The sequence below is a fragment of the Fundulus heteroclitus genome, unplaced genomic scaffold (genome assembly GCF_011125445.2).
Source record: "Fundulus heteroclitus isolate FHET01 unplaced genomic scaffold, MU-UCD_Fhet_4.1 scaffold_99, whole genome shotgun sequence".
Lineage (NCBI taxonomy): Eukaryota > Metazoa > Chordata > Actinopteri > Cyprinodontiformes > Fundulidae > Fundulus > Fundulus heteroclitus.
In genome coordinates this window covers 383674-401022 of record NW_023397461.1, presented here as the reverse complement: position 1 = coordinate 401022, position 17349 = coordinate 383674, and the positions used below count along the sequence as shown (strand labels likewise).

Below are 17349 nucleotides of genomic sequence, written 5' to 3'. Positions count from 1 at the left end.
TACCCCTGCTGATGATGATGCTCAGACGTTTATCAGTTCAGCAACAGGATAAGCGTTAAATGCCCCCCCCCCCCCCCCGCTTTATTAACACATCACAAAGTTTCTGTTTTCAGTCACAAAGACCAGAAACCAGAAAATATCCAGTGACTGAGCAAACCAACCAAGATGGCGGCCCTCGTAGTTCTGGCTGTGAAAGTGTTTGTAGAAGCTAAAGCTAGCTCAGCCGCCGCTTAACGTTGCAGCGTTACGTTACGCCACGGCTCATTAAAATAAAAAGCATTAAATTAGTCATTAAATTAGTTATTAAATTAGTTATTAAATTAGAGTTAGTCGTTCCTGTATAACCCTGGCTGAGGCTGCGTCTCCACCAGAGTTTCTCTTTTGGCTTCACATGAAATAACATGAAGTTTCCATTTCTGATGGATTGTTGAGGAGGAGGAGGAGGAGGAGGAGGAGGAGGAGGAGGAGGAGGAGGCGGAGGAGGAGGAGGCGGGTCTTTCCAGGCAGGATCCTGGGGGGGGGGGCACATGAACCTTCAGTGTGCTGAAGGGTCGGGTCAGAACCAGCCCCTCCAGCAGCTCCTAATTGGAGGCAGTCCCAGCAGAACGGTTCTGCTCCAGGTGTCCCCGGTGAGGGAGGACCAGCAGGTGTGGAGAGGTAACCTGATACCTGAGTGGAAAGCAGCCCCACAGTGTTTCTCTCCTGCTTTGTAGAATCTCAGGAGACAAAGCAGCACAAACACAGCTAGATGCTCCATGGAAGACATAAAGTTTCCTAAAGCCCGGCAAGCAGCCAGGACACCGTCTCCAGAACCGGTTCCTGTAGAACCTGCAGCAGCATGGAGGCAACCAGCTTCTAAAACGCTGCAGCTGGACATGGGGAACCTGAATGTCTTCTCCAGGTCCTCCTCCAGCTGCTGGACTGGACCGAGGCCCGGTGACCAGCCCGGTCCCAGACTGGGACACAGAACCTCTTCTGGGGCAGATTTCAGGGTTAGAACGTGTGACTCGCTGAGGAACTCTGGTCATTGTTGTTCAGAAGGAGCAGCAGAGCTCCTCCTTTTCCTCCTCGGTTTCCATGGGAGCTCAGAACAAAGCCCTGAGCTCAGCTGGGAGGCGTGGAACGTCAGATCCTGAGCGCCACAGTCAGACCGTTGGGGTGTTCTGGTTCTGATCATCAGGGTTCAGGTCTCCATCTTCCTGCTGATCTGTGGGAACCCCATCATCTCTGATGCTGGTGGTGATCATGTGGATGAGGTACCTCAGGGTCTAGACTAGAAATGATGGTTCTGTTGGGTCTTCAGGCCAGAACCTTCTGCAACAACTGGAGCCTTGATGGGAGTCAGATCCTCTGAGCTTCAGAAGGTCATCAGACTCAGGGTTAGCAGGAGAATGATGGATGGATGGATGGATGGATGGATGGATGGATGATGGATGGATGGATGCAGGGATGGACGGATGGATGCAGAACGGATGAACAGAGCTTGTTTTGTTTTAAGCTTGTTTGTTTTAAGCTCGTTTGTTTTTAGCTCGTTGTCTTTAGCTTACTTGTCATTAGCTTGTTTGTTTTTGTAGCTCGAATATCGTTAGCTCATTTGTCGTTAGCTCGTTTTATTTTAGCTGGTTTGTCGTATTTTAGCTCATTTGCTTTCAGCTTGTTTGCTGTTAGCTCGTTTTTATTTAACTTGTTTTATTTTAGCTTGTTTGTCTTTAGCTGGTTTGTCATTAGCTTGTTTGTTTTTATCTCGTTTTTCCTTAGCTTTGTTTTATTTTAGCCCGTTTGTCGTTAGCTCGTTTGTTTTTAGCTCGTTTGTTTTTAGCTTGTTTGTTCTTAGCTTGTTTTTCTTTAGCTTGTTTTATTTTAGCTTGTTTGCTGTTAGCTCGTTTTTCTTTAACTTGTTTGTTTTATTTTAGCTGGTTTGTCTTTAGCTGGTTTGTCGTTAGCTTGTCTGTTTTTAGCTCTTTTTTTCTTTGGCATGTTTGTTTTATTTTAGCCGGTTTGTCTTTAGCTGGTTTGTCTTTAGCTGGTTTGTTTTTAGCTGGTTTGTCGTTAGCTTGTCTGTTTTTAGCTCTTTTTTCTTTGGCTTGTTTGTTTTATTTTAACTGGTTTGTCTTTAGCTGGTTTGTCGTTAGCTTGCTTGTTTTTAGCTCATTTTCTGCAGCAACAAGGGAAAGCTGCTAGGCGGAGCTTCCAGGTTGTGTTGTCTCTCTGCCCTGAAGCCATCTGGCAGGCGGTCCCCATGTTTTATTCACACTGTACAGTCTGTGGGGGGTTTGGTGTCGCGTTGCTTCTTTCGCCTGTTGTAAGTGGACCCGCTCTGGAGCAGGAGTTAGATGATACTCTGCGCTAATCTGCAGCAGATGATCTCTTCTTGCTTCTCAGCTCGTCATGGAGAACCAACATGTAGGCTGTGCTCTGATCAGATGGGTTCTACCCTCTGAGCGGCTCTACTCCCCTGGCCTGAAGGTCCTGCCATGTGACCTGATGGCCTCGCTGGGTTTCCTCCTCTTCTCCTGGTGCGTGATCTTCCCTCTGAGGCTCTTTGCTCCGTTGCTACAGGCAGGTGTTTGGGACGCAGGAAGGATATTCAGGAATGGAAAGCATTTCCCCCTGCTGCCTTTGTCTTTCCTGACAGTCTGTGGGCTGCAGGCTGTTTCCTGCTGGCTGCTGGCCCACACCCACAGTCTGGGTCAGAACTTTGATCAGAGTCCACTCAGGTCCACTTCCACACCCACTCTGTTACTGCAGGTGCTAGTTCAACCCTGATCTGAGCTCAGGCCTGGTTTACACTCATCCATCCATCCATCCATCCATCCATCCATCCATCCACCCATCCATTTATTCATTCATCCATCTATAGCCATCCTTATCATCCAGCCATCCATAATTAGCAGCCAGCCATGTATCATCCATCCATCCAGTCATTCACCAGCCATCAGCCAGCAGCAGCATACCATCCATTCCACCCATCCATTTATCAGCATCCATCTAGCCATCCATATTTTCACCATCCAGCCAGAATTTTTCATCCAGCCATCCATCCATTATCATCCATCCATCAATTCAGTCATTCACCATGTATTCATTACCATCCATCCATCCATTTATTGATCCATCCATCAATTCATTCATTCATCCATCCATCCATTCATTCATCCATCCATCCATTTATTCATCCATCCATCAATTCATTCATTCATCCATTTATTCATCCATCCATCCATTCATTCATCCATCCATTTATTCATCCATCCATCCATTTATTCATCCATCCATCCATTTATTCATCCATCCATCATTCCATCCATTTATTCATCCATCCATTTATTCATCCATCCATTTATTCATTCATCCATTTATTCATTCATCCATCCATCATTCCATCCATCCATTTATTCATCCATCCATCAATTCATTCATTCATCCATTCATTTATTCATCCATTCATTTATTCATCCATCCATTCATTTATTCATCCATCCATCCATTTATTCAGCCATCCATTTTTTCATTCATCCATCCATTCATTTATTCATCCATCCATTAATTTATTCATCCATCCATCCATTTATTCAGCCATCCATTTATTCATTCATCCATCCATTCATCCACCCATCCATTTATTCATCCATCCATCCATTTATTCATCCATCCATCCATTTATTCATCCATCCATCCATTCATCCACCCATCAATTTATTCATCCATACATCCATTTATTCATCCATCCATCCATCATCCACCTGTTCATCCATCCATCCATCCATTTATTCATCCATCCATCCATCCATCCATCATTCCATCCTTTTATTCATCCATCCATTCATCCACCCATCCATTTATTCATTCATCCATCCATCATTCCATCCATTTATTCATCCATCCATTTATTCATCCATCCATCTATCATCCATTCATCAATCCATTCATCCATCCATCCATCCATCCATCCATCATCCATTCATCCATCCATCCATTTATTCATCCATCCATTTATTCATCCATCCTTCCATTAATTTATTCATCAATTTATTCATTCATCCATCCATTCATACACCCATCCATTTATTCATCCATCCATTTATTCATCCATCCATCCATTTATTTCATTCAGCCAGCCACTTTGCAGCCACCCATCCACATTAGTCATCCGATCGCCAGTGAGGCATCCCTGTAGGGATTCAGTCCATCCATCCATGTAGGTGCATTCTTTCATTCATCCATCCATGTAGTCAGTGGCAGCCATCCAGTTATTATCCATCCATCCATGGGGAGGAAGCCATTCTTCATTCAGGCAGGCATACCGTAATGCATTTATCCATCCATCCATCCATCCATTCATTTATCCATCCATTCATTCATCCATTCATTCATTCATCCATCCATTCATCCACCCATTCATTTATCCACTCATCCATTTATTCATCCATCCATCTGTTCATGTTAACTGATGTTTATTATGTGATGCAGAGCAGCAATCTCCACCATGTGGTCATTTTCTCTCTGCTTGTGGAGAACCCGTTAATAAGTTATAGTTATTATAATAGCTGTTAACAGCTGTTAATAATATAGTTGTTATTATAGCTGTTTCTATGAAGATGGAGCAGCATGATGATGATGATGATGATGAGGAGGAGGGACGTGGGCAGGTGTGATGAAGGTCTGTCTGGTGTCTGTCCTGCAGGAGACGCTGCAGCAGCTGATAGTGATGCCTCTTCCCAACATCCTCCACATCGCCAAGGACCCCATCTCAGGTAGGCCACCCAGAGGAGAGCCGCCTCCACGGTTCCTCTGGTGGGGGGGGGGGGGATCAGGGTCCAGATCAGGCTGCAGCGCCCCCTGCAGGCCACACTAACCCAGTGCTTTGTCTCCTCAGCCAAGAGCATGGAGGAGCTGAGGAGCCTGCTGCTGCTGCTGCTGGGCTGCGCCGTGCAGGTAACGCTCTGCGTGTCTGATCCTGAGGCAGGGGGGGCGGGGCTTCAGCAGCACCACCTAATGACTTAGGCCGGGTAACCTGAGCCTGCGCTGGGGCATCAGGTGTGTGGGGGGGGTCACAGGTGCCTCTTTCAGCTCTTTTCCTCCTTTCCTGCCAGTCGGCCTTTGTCCTCCTGCACTGGTCGGACGGGTTCCAGGGAGAGGAGGCGGGAGGGGAGCGCAGAGGGAGGGACCGCTGAACGCATTTACTGATTAACAGCAGCCACACGATCTCATGGTTCTAAACACGGTTCCAGGAGAACATTCAGCCTTCAAAACGAAGGTTCTAATGCTAACATTTAGAACGTGGTACGGCTTCCAGGCTCCACACTGTCTGTATGAGGCTTAAATTACAGGTTAAATCATTCCTCTGAACGTTCTTCTGAATGTTCCTTTGAATGTTCCTCTGAATATTCCTCTGATCGTTCCTCTAAAACAGGGGTGTCAAACTCATTTTGGTTGAGGGGCCGCATTCAGCTTAATCTGATCTCAAGTGCAAGATTAAATAGAACTAATAAATGTGGACTTGTTGTTGATTTTTATATTAAATTAATTTCACTTTTACACAATATATTATGAATAACCTCAGCGTTTTTAGGAAAAGTATGTGCAATTTCAACAATACTTTTACTCAGTTAAACATTTACTTAAGTGCATTATGCATAAGAACTGATCACAGTGATTATACAATGTTGAAAAAATTTTATTCACATTTTTTGGAACTTAAAAACACTGTCCTGCATGACAAAATACATCAAACAGATAAAAATTAAGAAATTATTTAAATTTTTCCACACCTGAAGCTTAATCTGCTAATTAAAACAGCACCCCTCGTGGACAATATAGGAACTGCAGATTTTCAATTAAACAGAGTACATGTTCTTTTTCAATAATTGTTTTATCATTCTCTTCCTTTTATCTCCTCTTTCTTTCACCTTTTGTTTTTTTTCTTCTTGTTCTTCCTTTCCTCTCCTACATTCCCATTGTAGTGTCCATATTATTTGAGATATAATAAAACTATTCACATTCATAAATCAATCGGAGCACTATGGCAAAATCAGTACTGCTCCACTTGTGAAAGTAAAATCTGATGAGCTCTTTTTGGCATGAAGACAACAATTCTTATTGCCACATTTTTATTTTTTATTTTTTAATAATGATGATGCATTTAGCCACCGGGCCGGACTAAATTGTTCGTATGTTTGACACCCCTGCTCTAAACATTCCTCTAAATGTTCCTCTGAATATTCCTCCGATTGTTCCTCTAAACGTTCCTCTGATCGTTCCTCTAAACGTTCCTCTAAATGTTCTGGGTCCACAGTGTGAGCGAAAGGAGGAGATGATTGAGAAGATCAAGCTGCTGGACATCCAGACGCAGGCGGCCATCGTCTCTCACATCCAGGAGGTCTGTCTCAGGATTTCCACGTGGCATTAAGGCATTAAAAGAAATGTTTTAAAATTAAGGCCTTAATTGACATTAAAGTCATTAAATGTGATTATCTGTGGCATTAAAAATGGCTTATTTTTTTCTATAAAAAAAAATACAGTCATAAAAACAGTTTTGTCAGATATATTCTCAGATATAACTGATTCCGGTGGATCGTAAAGCCGTTTGTTTTTACAATGTTCGGAAAAGAAGCTCGAGGCAGAGAAAGAGCTAGAGAATGGGGAAATGCTAATTTTAACAAAAGTGGATGGAAAACGAGGAATTGGGGACATGGCTGCAGCCTGTCGACAGTAAAGATGACAAAGGATTTTGCCGTGTTTGTAAAAAACAAAAATTAAGCTGCACAATGAGAGTCAATGCTTCACGATCTCACATGAAGTCAGACAGTGTAGTCCAGGGTATAAGCGGGTAAACGGCACATAGACACGTATTTTTCAGTCAGCATTGCCTATATAAACTTCTGGAGCGATATTTGTGTCTTTTGTCTGAGCGCGCAGTGAGACAGGTATTCAGCGTTTAAACGTCACGCGCTCAACTCTGATAAACTCTTCTCAGCCCACTATGCTCGCCCTCGGCTTCGTGTCTGTCTGTGACCTGCTGCTTCCACGCTCAACACCAGCTGTGCGCTCTGACTTCAAAAGCTGTCCACCTCACCAGCCAATCACAGACAGGGTTCTTTCCATCCAATCAGAGCAGGGCTTGCAAATACTGCATTCAGATGGATTAAATGAAAATGCTGCAGCTTTTGGCAGAAATGACTAAACATAACGGTGGGATTGAAGAAAAAAAACAACAACCAATAAACAGTTTAATATTTTAGCCTAAAATATTTAGTTTAAAATAATTCCTTGAGTTACTAAGTGAGGTGTGAAAAATCTTTTTGTCTCTTTTCTTTCTAGCTGCTGGGTGATGATGCAAAGGTTTCTTGTGATCATTGTCATCATTATTTAAAGAGCAATTTAACACGAGGTAAAACAAAATAACATCTAATAAAATGACTTGGGTAAAGACTCAAAAGTTTAAAACAACAACAACAATAATAATAAGCTGTTTAAATCCTTAACAAACAAGGATAAGTTCATTAAACTGAACTCTAAGATAAACAGGCAACCAGTGAAGGGAGGCCATGATGAGGTAATATGCTTTATTTTATGTTTTTCCATTAAAAGGTGTGCAGCAGCATTTGAACCAGCTGCAGACATCTGAGTGAGGATTGACTGATTCAGAGATAAAGAGAATTAAACTAATCCAGCCATGATGAATTAAGGTTTAGAGTAGTGTTTCCATGTTTATACCTTGAAAGAATAGGTTTTACCTTTGCTTTGTTCCTTACATGATAAAAATGACTTAACTGAGGTCATTTTTTGACTGTCAAGTTTAAAATCACTGTCCATTTTAAAACCGAGGGGCTAAACATTTATTGTCTGGGTGTCTAAATCAACAGGATCAACACTTCTTTGGGTGTTTCAACTTGTATATTTGACAATTCATGATTTGCAAAGACAAAGTGAGTTTTGATGTTCTCCTCGTCATTAACTTTATCTCTTTCTATAGATTTTCATTCAATTTAGGACTTTCCATATGCCTTATCATCTAGGTCTATAATGGAAAAACCTGCAGTAAAGTAATGAAACGTTGATTCTGGATGTAGTGTAGGAACTCCTTCTATATAAACCAAAGAAAATTTTACATTACCTCGCAGAAGCTGGATAAAATCTTTAAAAAAGAGACAAAAACAGTATTTTCACACCTCATCTAGTAGCTCAAGGAAATATTTGAATCTAAATGTTTTAGGCTAAATATTTTAGGCTAAAATGAGTAAACGCTAGTGATGGATGTTTGGGTGAACTAAATAGAGCAGTGTTACATGTCATTGTTTCTAAAACAGCATTTTTCTGAGCTGCGTCTAAAAGGGCAAACATTGAGAGTATAGCCACTTCTCCAGGGACCACTACACCACTGCAGACAGCCACAGATCAGCTGCAAGGGGCAGACAACAGCTAACAATGTCAGGTTAATTCTCTGTAACCAACGCAGTCACGTCCGCATTAGCTACCGCTAACATTAGCATTAGCTACTGCTAACATTAGCATTAGCTACCGCTAACAGCAGCAGCTGGAGCTCTACCGCCACTAACGTCGGAAATCAGACGGTCTGCGAACATTTGGATCCAATGCAACACTGCATGCGGAGGAGCTCTGTTGTCTGAACACAGCCATCAGCAACTTCTCTCTCTCTCTCTCTCTCTCTCTCTCTCTCTCTCTCTCTCTCTCTCTCTCTCTCTCTCTCTCTCTCTCTAATATATATATATATATATATATATATATATATATATATATATATATATATATTAGGGCTGGGCAAGTTAACGCGTTAATTTTGCGTTAATTCATTAGACTATTAACGGCGATATTTATTTTATCGCGCATTAACGCATGTTGCTCACATGCTTTCAGTCAGTGTCAGTCAGCACGCACGCTGACTGCAGCGCGCCGTGTCACGGCAGCACTCTCCCGCTCCCCCTCCCCTCTCGTACATGGCTCAGCGGCGCCAGCCAATCAGCACGCAGGCTCAGCCTGGCCCGCCCACTCAGCTCTCACACAAACTTAACAAAGAAACAGCTGAGAGAGACCGCAGCAGCGAAAAAACACGAACAGGGGAAGTAGCACCGTTTGGCTTTATTTTAATACCGTAAATGAAATCAAGCTGTATGTTTTGTAAAAAGCCGGTTCATTTCAGTGGAAACACAACAAATTTATCTAAGCACGTGAAAAAACATGAAAACGTCGAGCCACAGAAACGGAGAGAGGAGACGAAACTTCTCTCACTGCCCCGACAGACCCACAGACGTCTCTGACTGAGGCGTTTCAGTCCTCCAGGGAACATCCAGGTAGATCAGAGTGGTCATCTTCAGCAGCAGTTCATGTTAACTTTCAAATTAGATATTATCTATCATATGTTACTGGAGCCCACACAGAAAATGTAATTAAAACCTTGAAAGAACCCAGTACATATATTAAAAAGTGTTATTTAAGATAAGATAACATTAGCTAATCCTTTTTTTATCCCACAACGGGGAAATTTATAGGATTAAAGCAACAGGCAGGTGCACACAACACAGACAAAATTACATAAGGATTGAAATATATAAGAGGTGGATTAGCGAAAAAACACTGAACATAACATTATTGTTGTTATTATTATTATTATAATTATTTAATTGTAATAATAAAATAAAAACCACAAAACCCAAAAGGTCAACAGTTTCATGATACATCAAACTTAGGGACTGGCTAAAATACAGCAGGTCAAAAAAGGCCATATTTTGGCTGCAGTGCTGCTGTTCTCTTATGAAGAAACCAGTGCACTAAATTCAATAGATGGGTTGAAAATATCCAGTATAAAATAAGTGCTACAAATGTAACAACACTTTTGTTCATATGGCAGCAGAACATTAAAATAAAAGTGCTTCTTACACTACTTTTGAATTAATTCTTGGAGTTTGCGCATACAATGCGATTAATCATGATTAATCGCATTGTGATTAATGATTAATAATTTTAAGCTATCAACAAGTACCCATATATATATATATATATATATATATATATATATATATATATATATATATATATATATATATATATATGGGTACTTGTTGATAGCTTAAAATTTATTTCTATGAGTATTAAAAAGCATAAAATTAGGGTTACTCATTCCTGTATAAACCCTGGTGGGGTTCTGGGTCTCTGGTTCCGGGTCTCTGGTTCTGGGTCGTTCCGTTGGTAGAACCCTTCCGTGTCTTTCAGGTCACCCACAACCAGCTGAATGTCCTGGACGTGTCCTGGATGGAGGACGGAGCCGAGCTGGTCCCAGAGGAGCTGGAGCCGCTGTCCCGCAACATGGCGGCGTCGCTACGGCAACTCATCGATCAGCGGGACCGAGCCGCCGAGGTGAGGAGGCGCCTGGACCCGGGCCCACGGCGTTCTGCGGTTCTGTGTCAGCGGTCAAACCTCCTCCCTGTCCTCCAGGTGATCCTGGACCTCACCCAGGAGAGGGACTACCTGTCCGGTCGGCAGCTCCAGGAGGGAAGCGGGACGGCGCCGTCCGGCGGCCCGGTTCTGAACAACGGCAGGTCGGCCGGTACCGAGCTGAGCAAGGAGGAGAAGCAGCATCTGTCCGTGGAGCTGGCGGACGCCAAGGCCAAGCTGCGCCGCCACAGGCAGGAGCTGTGAGTCCACCACCACGACCAGATGTTAGCGCTCCTGCACGACTGGTTCTGGAGCAGCCAGATCCCCCAACCGGACCGGGACCGTTTGGGTCAGACTGATGTTCTGGTTCTGTTCGCAGGGAGGAGAAAACGGAGCAGCTGATGGATTCCAAGCACGAGGTGGAGCGTCTGGATCAGGAGCTGCAGAAACTCCGACAAGAGGTCCGATCTTTGACAGAAACCGGACCCAGAACGGGCCTCGGTACCGGTCTCACTCATTGTTTGTGGTCCAGAACCAGTCCCTGTCCTGCGAGGCCCGCTCGGTCCGAGCGTACCGGGACGAGGTGGACTCTCTGAGGGAGCGGGCGGCCCGGGTCGACCGGCTGGAGGCAGAACTGGGCCGGTGCAAAGAGAAGCTCAACGACGTTCACTTCTACAAGAGCAGAGTGGAGGTAAGGCGGCTCGGTACCACCGGCCCGACCCGCACGACCAGAACCTCTGACCCAGATTGTCCGACCCAGAAGCACGTTGGGTAGAAGCTGATGGTCCCACAGACCAACCCGCCATGTTTGGGTTCTGCTCAGCAGCAGCAGCAAGAACCTGGTTCCACCACCTTGTTCTGCTACCTTTCTATCATCTGACATCTTCAACTCTTTATAGTCCTTGGAACCAGAAAGCTGCTTTCAGTTGCTCAGGAGGAGACCATGGTCCATTCCAGCTGGAGGAGACCATGGTTTATTCCAGCTGGAGGAGACCATGGTTTATTCCAGCTGGAGGAGACCATGGTCCATTCCAGATGATGGAGACCATGGTCCATCCCAGCTGGAGGAGACCATGGTTTATTCCAGCTGGAGGAGACCATGGTCCATCCCAGCTGGAGGAGACCATGGTCCATCCCAGCTGGAGGAGACCATGGTTTATTCCAGCTGGAGGAGACCATGGTCCATTCCAGATGATGGAGGAGACCATGGTCCATCCCAGCTGGAGGAGACCATGGTCCATCCCAGCTGGAGGAGGAGACCATGGTCCATTCCAGATGATGGAGGAGACCATGGTCCATTCCAGATGATGGAGGAGACCATGGTCCATTCCAGCTGGAGGAGACCATGGTCCATCCCAGCTGGAGGAGACCATGGTCCATTCCAGATGATGGAGGGGACCATGGTCCATCCCAGATGATGGAGGAGACCATGGTCCATGATGATGGAGGAGACCATGGTCCATCCCAGATGATGGAGGAAACCATGGTCCATCCCAGCTGGAGGAGACCATGGTCCATTCCAGATGATGGAGGAGACCATGGTCCATCCCAGCTGGAGGAGACCATGGTCCATTCCAGATGGAGGAGACCATGGTCCATTCCAGATGATGGAGGAGACCACGGTCCATCCCAGATGATGGAGGAGACCATGGTGCATGATGATGGAGGAGACCATGGTCCATTCCAGATGATGGAGGGGACCATGGTCCATCCCAGCTGGAGGAGACCATGGTCCATTCCAGATGATGGAGGAGACCATGGTCCATCCCAGATGTTGGAGGAGACCATGGTCCATCCCAGATGATGGAGGAGACCATGGTCCATCCCAGCTGGAGGAGACCATGGTCCATCCCAGCTGGAGGAGACCATGGTCCATTCCAGATGATGGAGGAGACCATGGTCCATTCCAGATGATGGAGGAGACCATGGTCCATCCCAGCTGGAGGAGACCATGGTCCATTCCAGATGGAGGAGACCATTGATGGAGGAGACCATGGTCCATTCCAGATGATGGAGGAGACCATGGTCCATTCCAGATGATGGAGGAGACCACGGTCCATCCCAGATGATGGAGGAGACCATGGTCCATGATGATGGAGGAGACCATGGTCCATGATGATGGAGGAGACCATGGTCCATGATGATGGAGGAGACCATGGTCCATCCCAGATGATGGAGGAGACCATGGTCCATCCCAGCTGGAGGAGACCATGGTCCATTCCAGATGATGGAGGAGACCATGGTCCATTCCAGATGGAGGAGACCATGGTCCATCCCAGATGGAGGAGACCATGGTCCATTCCAGATGATGGAGGAGACCATGGTCCATCCCAGCTGGAAGAGACCATGGTCCATTCCAGATGATGGAGGAGACCATGGTCCATTCCAGATGATGGAGGAGACCATGGTCCATGATGATGGAGGAGACCATGGTCCATTCCAGATGATGGAGGAGACCATGGTCCATGATGATGGAGGAGACCATGGTCCATGATGATGGAGGAGACCATGGTCCATTCCAGATGATGGAGGAGACCACGGTCCATCCCAGCTGGAGGAGACCATGGTCCATTCCAGATGGAGGAGACCATGGTCCATCCCAGATGTTGGAGGAGACCATGGTCCATCCCAGCTGGAGGAGACCATGGTCCATCCCAGCTGGAGGAGACCATGGTCCATTCCAGATGGAGGAGACCATGGTCCATCCCAGATGGAGGAGACCATGGTCCATTCCAGATGATGGAGGAGACCATGGTCCATCCCAGATGTTGGAGGAGACCATGGTCCATCCCAGCTGGAGGAGACCATGGTCCATCCCAGCTGGAGGAGACCATGGTCCATTCCAGATGGAGGAGACCATGGTCCATCCCAGATGGAGGAGACCATGGTCCATTCCAGATGATGGAGGAGACCATGGTCCATTCCAGATGATGGAGGAGACCATGCTCCATCCCAGCTGGAGGAGACCATGGTCCATTCCAGATGGAGGAGACCATTGATGGAGGAGACCATGGTCCATTCCAGATGATGGAGGAGACCATGGTCCATCCCAGATGATGGAGGAGACCATGGTCCATGATGATGGAGGAGACCATGGTCCATCCTCTCCTGTTCTGATGCTACTCCTCATCAGAACCAGGCCCAGCAGGAGGTTCTGGTCCACCTGTGGTCCTGGTGGGAAGGATACCAGATGTTTGTAGGAGTCAGAACTAAATCCTGTCTGCAGTGGAGGGGTGCGAACACGGCGGTTTTGGTTGTGATGGGTTCTGGTTCTGGTTCTGATGGGTTCTGGTTCTGGTTCTGATGGGTTCTGGTTCTGGTTCTGATGGGTTCTGGTTCTGGTTCTGATGGGTGACGGTGTGCTTGTCCCGGTCCAGGAGCTGCGTGAGGACAACATGACGCTGCTGGAGACCAAGGTGCTGCTGGAGGAGCAGCTGGCGGCCTCCAGGGGGCGCTGCGACAAGCTGCACTCGCTGGAGAAGGACAACCTGCTGCTGCGGGCCAAGCTCCACGACCTGGAGATGGTACGGTTCTGCTCACGGCCCGTTTGGGTCGGCCTGCATCCCCGGCTTCACCGTGTTCTCCGCCCTGCAGGAGCGGGACGGCGAGCGGCGCCGGCTGGAGGAGCTGGTGGAGGAGAACATGCTGCTGGAGATCAACCAGAAGCAGAGCATGAACGAGTCGGCCCACCTGGGCTGGGAGCTGGAGCAGCTCGCCAAGAACCACGCCGGTTCTGCCGCTGACAGTACGGTTCCCTGCGGTTCTGCTGCGCCGCTGGTTCTGACCGGGTCTGACCGGTTCTGACCGGTTCTGCCCGGGTCTGACCGGGTCTGACCTTCTCGCTCTGCTCCGCAGGTCAGAAGTCTCTGGTCCACGAGCTCAACGAGTGCGTTTCCAGCCGGGTTCTGAAGGTGGAGAAGGAGAACCGGGAGCTGCAGGCCTCCCTGGAGAGACTGGTGGAGGAGAACCACCTCCTGCAGAAGGAGCAGCTCCACGCCCAGGAACTGGACCGGGAGAACCAGAACCTCAGCAGCAAGGTGAGCAGCTCCTCCCCCCCCCCAACTCCTCCTAACTCCTCCTCCCCCTCCTAACTCCTCCCCCTGCTAACTCCTCTTCCTCCTAACTCCTCCTCCTTCTAACTCCTCTTCCTCCTAACTCCTCTTCCTTCTAACTCCTCCCCCCCCCCCCCCCCCCCCCCCCGTCTCCCCTCAGCTGCAGCGCCTGCAGGGCTTCCTGGACCAGGAGCGACTGACCAATCAGGACATGGAGTCTCTGGGGGAGGAGCTTCTGAGGGAGAAGCAGAGTCTGGAGCGAGAGCTTCACTCTCTGCGGGCCGACAGCGACCGACAGGTACGTCTGCCGCTCCCCCCCGCCGCCTCCTCACGCCGCCCGTCCCACTGACTCTCCTCCTATCAGATCTCAGAGCTGGAGAGCGAGAAGCAGCACCTGGCGGAGGAGGTGAGGTCCCTGCAGGAGCGCGCTCAGTCCAACAGCGAGGCCAGAGTGCGGGAGGCGGAGGCCAAGAACCGCCTCCTCCATCAGAGCGTCACGGACGCCAGCTCCCGGCTGGCCAGCCTGGAGACGCAGCTCAAGGTGGTGAGCGAGGAGGCGGAGAGGCTGCGGGAGCGGGCGGGGCGCTGCGAGGAGGCGGAGAGGGAGGCGAGCCGTCTGGAGAGGAGCAAGGAGTCGCTGAGCAGGGAGGTAAGCAGCAGGAGACGAGGGGGGGGGACTCAGGATGCACCCGCTTCACTGTCCTCTGCCTCCAGGTGGCGTCTCTGCGGGGGTGCAGCGAGCGCTCAGAGGCTCTGGAGAGGCAGGTGACCTCCCTGGAGCAGGAGGTGCTCAGACTGAAGCAGGAGGGAGAGGAGGCCCAGAAGGAGCTGCAGCGGCTGGCCAAGCAGGAGGCGGAGAACGGCCTGCTGTCCAAGGAGAACCTGGAGCTGCGCTGCTCCGTGGAAAACCTGCGCTCCTCAGCCGCCCGCCTGCCCACGCTGCAGGAGGAGCTGCAGGAGGCGCAGAGGGAGAGCCAGGAGGTGCAGAGGAGGCTGGAGGAGGCCAGGGAGGAGGCGCAGGGAGAGAGGAAGAGAGCAGAGAGGCTGGAGCAGAACCTGTCGGCTCTGAACCAGGAGAAGCATCGCTTAGAGGAGGAACTGGAGAGGAGCCGCGAGGAGAGGCTGGAGGCGGTCGCTAAGATCCGGGAGACCCAGAGCAGAGAGGAGGACCTGAGCCGGGAGCTGGAGGACCTCAGGGAGGAGCGCAGAAGAAGAGAAGAGGGAGACGCAGAGAGGAGGAAGCTCCAGCTGGACATGGAGCAGTCCGAGAAGAGCCGCAAGCAGCTGGAGAAGGAGACCTGGAGGGTCCGCACGCTGCTGGAGGCCAAGGAGCTGGAGCTGGAGGAGACGTCCAGCCGGGCGTCAGCGTCCCTGAAGGAGGCCGCGGCTCTGAGGAAGGAGGTGGAGAGGCTGAAGGAGGTGTCTGTGAAAGCCAAGGAGCTGGAGCGGGAGAACAAGGAGCTGCAGAAGCAGACCACCATCCACAAGAGAACTCTGGCCACCCTGAGGGAGGTGAGCCTGAGGAGGAGCGGGTTCTGCGCACGGTTCCTGCGCCTCCTCCTTGGGTCTGATGCCGTCTAACTCGGTTCTGTGTGCAGGAGCTGGTGTCTGAGAAGCTGAGCGTCCAGCAGCAAAACGTGGAGGTGGAGCGGCTGAAGGAGGAGCTGGAGAGGATCGGACTGAACCGGGAGGAGCTGCTGCAGCAGGAGCTCACGCAGGAGGACAGGTAGCTCCTCAGCTTCTCCTGCCAGCTGTAGTCACCTCCGTGAAGTCTGGTTCTGCTGTGTTCTAGGCCTGTGTGGTGCAGAACCGGGTTCTAGCGCTGCCGTGAGAACGCCGCGGCTCTGCAGTAACCGCTAGACCTTGATATTCAGCTGCTATTTGTAGGAGGCCCTGTAGGAGGCGCTATAGGGGGCTGTAGGAGGCGCTATAGGAGGGGCTATAGGGGGGCTGTAGGAGGCCCTGTAGGAGGCACTGTAAGGGGAGCTATAGGAGGCGCTGCAGGAGGCGCTATAGGAGATGTGCTATAGGAGGCGCTATAAGGGGGCTGTAGGAGGCGCTATAGGAGGGGCTGTAGGAGGGGCTATAGGAGGCGCTATAGGAGGGGCTGTAGGAGGCGCTATAGGAGGGGCTGTAGGAGGGGCTATAGGAGGGGCTATAGGAGGCGCTATAGGAGGTGCTGTAGGGGGAGCTATAGGAGGGGCTGTAGGAGGGGCTATAGGAGGGGCTATAGGAGGCGCTATAGGAGGTGCTGTAGGGGGAGCTATAGGAGGCGCTATAGGAGGGGCTGTAGGGGGCGCTATAGGAGGGGCTATAGGTGGCGCTATAGGAGGCACTATAGGAGGGGCTGTAGGAGGGGCTATAGGAGGCGCTATAAGGGGGCTATAGGAGGCGCTATAGGAGGGGCAGTAGGGGGAGCTATAGGAGGGGCTGTAGGAGGCGCTGTAGGAGACGCTATAGGAGGGGCTGTAGGAGGCGCTATAGGAGGGGCTGTAGGAGGCGCTATAGGAGGGGCTGTAGGAGGCGCTATTCCTCCTTAAAATCAGTGCTGTGTCCAGATGTGCTCCTGAGCTGATGGTTAGGAATGAACTCTGAGGGAAGTGGGGGGGGGGTAGTAGCCATGATGGTGATGCTAGCAGGCAGCATGGCGGGGATTTAACAGGCGTAGCTTTCCCAAGCTGCCGGGTCGGATAATTAAACATTGCTGCCCAGATCCACAGCCATCCTAACCATCTGCAGCAGGACCACAGGCCTTTTCACAGCGCGTGAAGTGGTGGTTCTCCACTGACTGGCTGTGGTTTCCTCATGTGTCCCTCGCTGGAGGCGCCCAGCATCCTGTAAAATTATCACGTTTTTATTACTATGACTAAAAACGATAATCTACCATCACGCACCATAAAGCTGC

The 17349-nt window shown here is 49.2% G+C and overlaps 1 protein-coding gene across 1 annotated transcript in view; it reads left to right on the top strand.

Moving 5' to 3' along the window:
• ccdc88c (coiled-coil domain containing 88C) overlaps window positions 1-17349 on the top strand; it is a 39902-nt gene that overhangs the window by 9267 nt on the left and 13286 nt on the right. Inside the window, exons 4-17 of the mRNA XM_036135049.1 lie at window positions 4685-4754; window positions 4877-4935; window positions 6296-6379; window positions 10231-10374; window positions 10453-10652; window positions 10772-10853; window positions 10925-11083; window positions 13770-13916; window positions 13987-14137; window positions 14248-14429; window positions 14605-14742; window positions 14809-15093; window positions 15159-15956; window positions 16043-16170. Coding sequence (XP_035990942.1) covers window positions 4685-4754; window positions 4877-4935; window positions 6296-6379; window positions 10231-10374; window positions 10453-10652; window positions 10772-10853; window positions 10925-11083; window positions 13770-13916; window positions 13987-14137; window positions 14248-14429; window positions 14605-14742; window positions 14809-15093; window positions 15159-15956; window positions 16043-16170 — 2627 coding nt within the window. The remainder of the gene's footprint in view (window positions 1-4684; window positions 4755-4876; window positions 4936-6295; window positions 6380-10230; window positions 10375-10452; window positions 10653-10771; window positions 10854-10924; window positions 11084-13769; window positions 13917-13986; window positions 14138-14247; window positions 14430-14604; window positions 14743-14808; window positions 15094-15158; window positions 15957-16042; window positions 16171-17349) is intronic.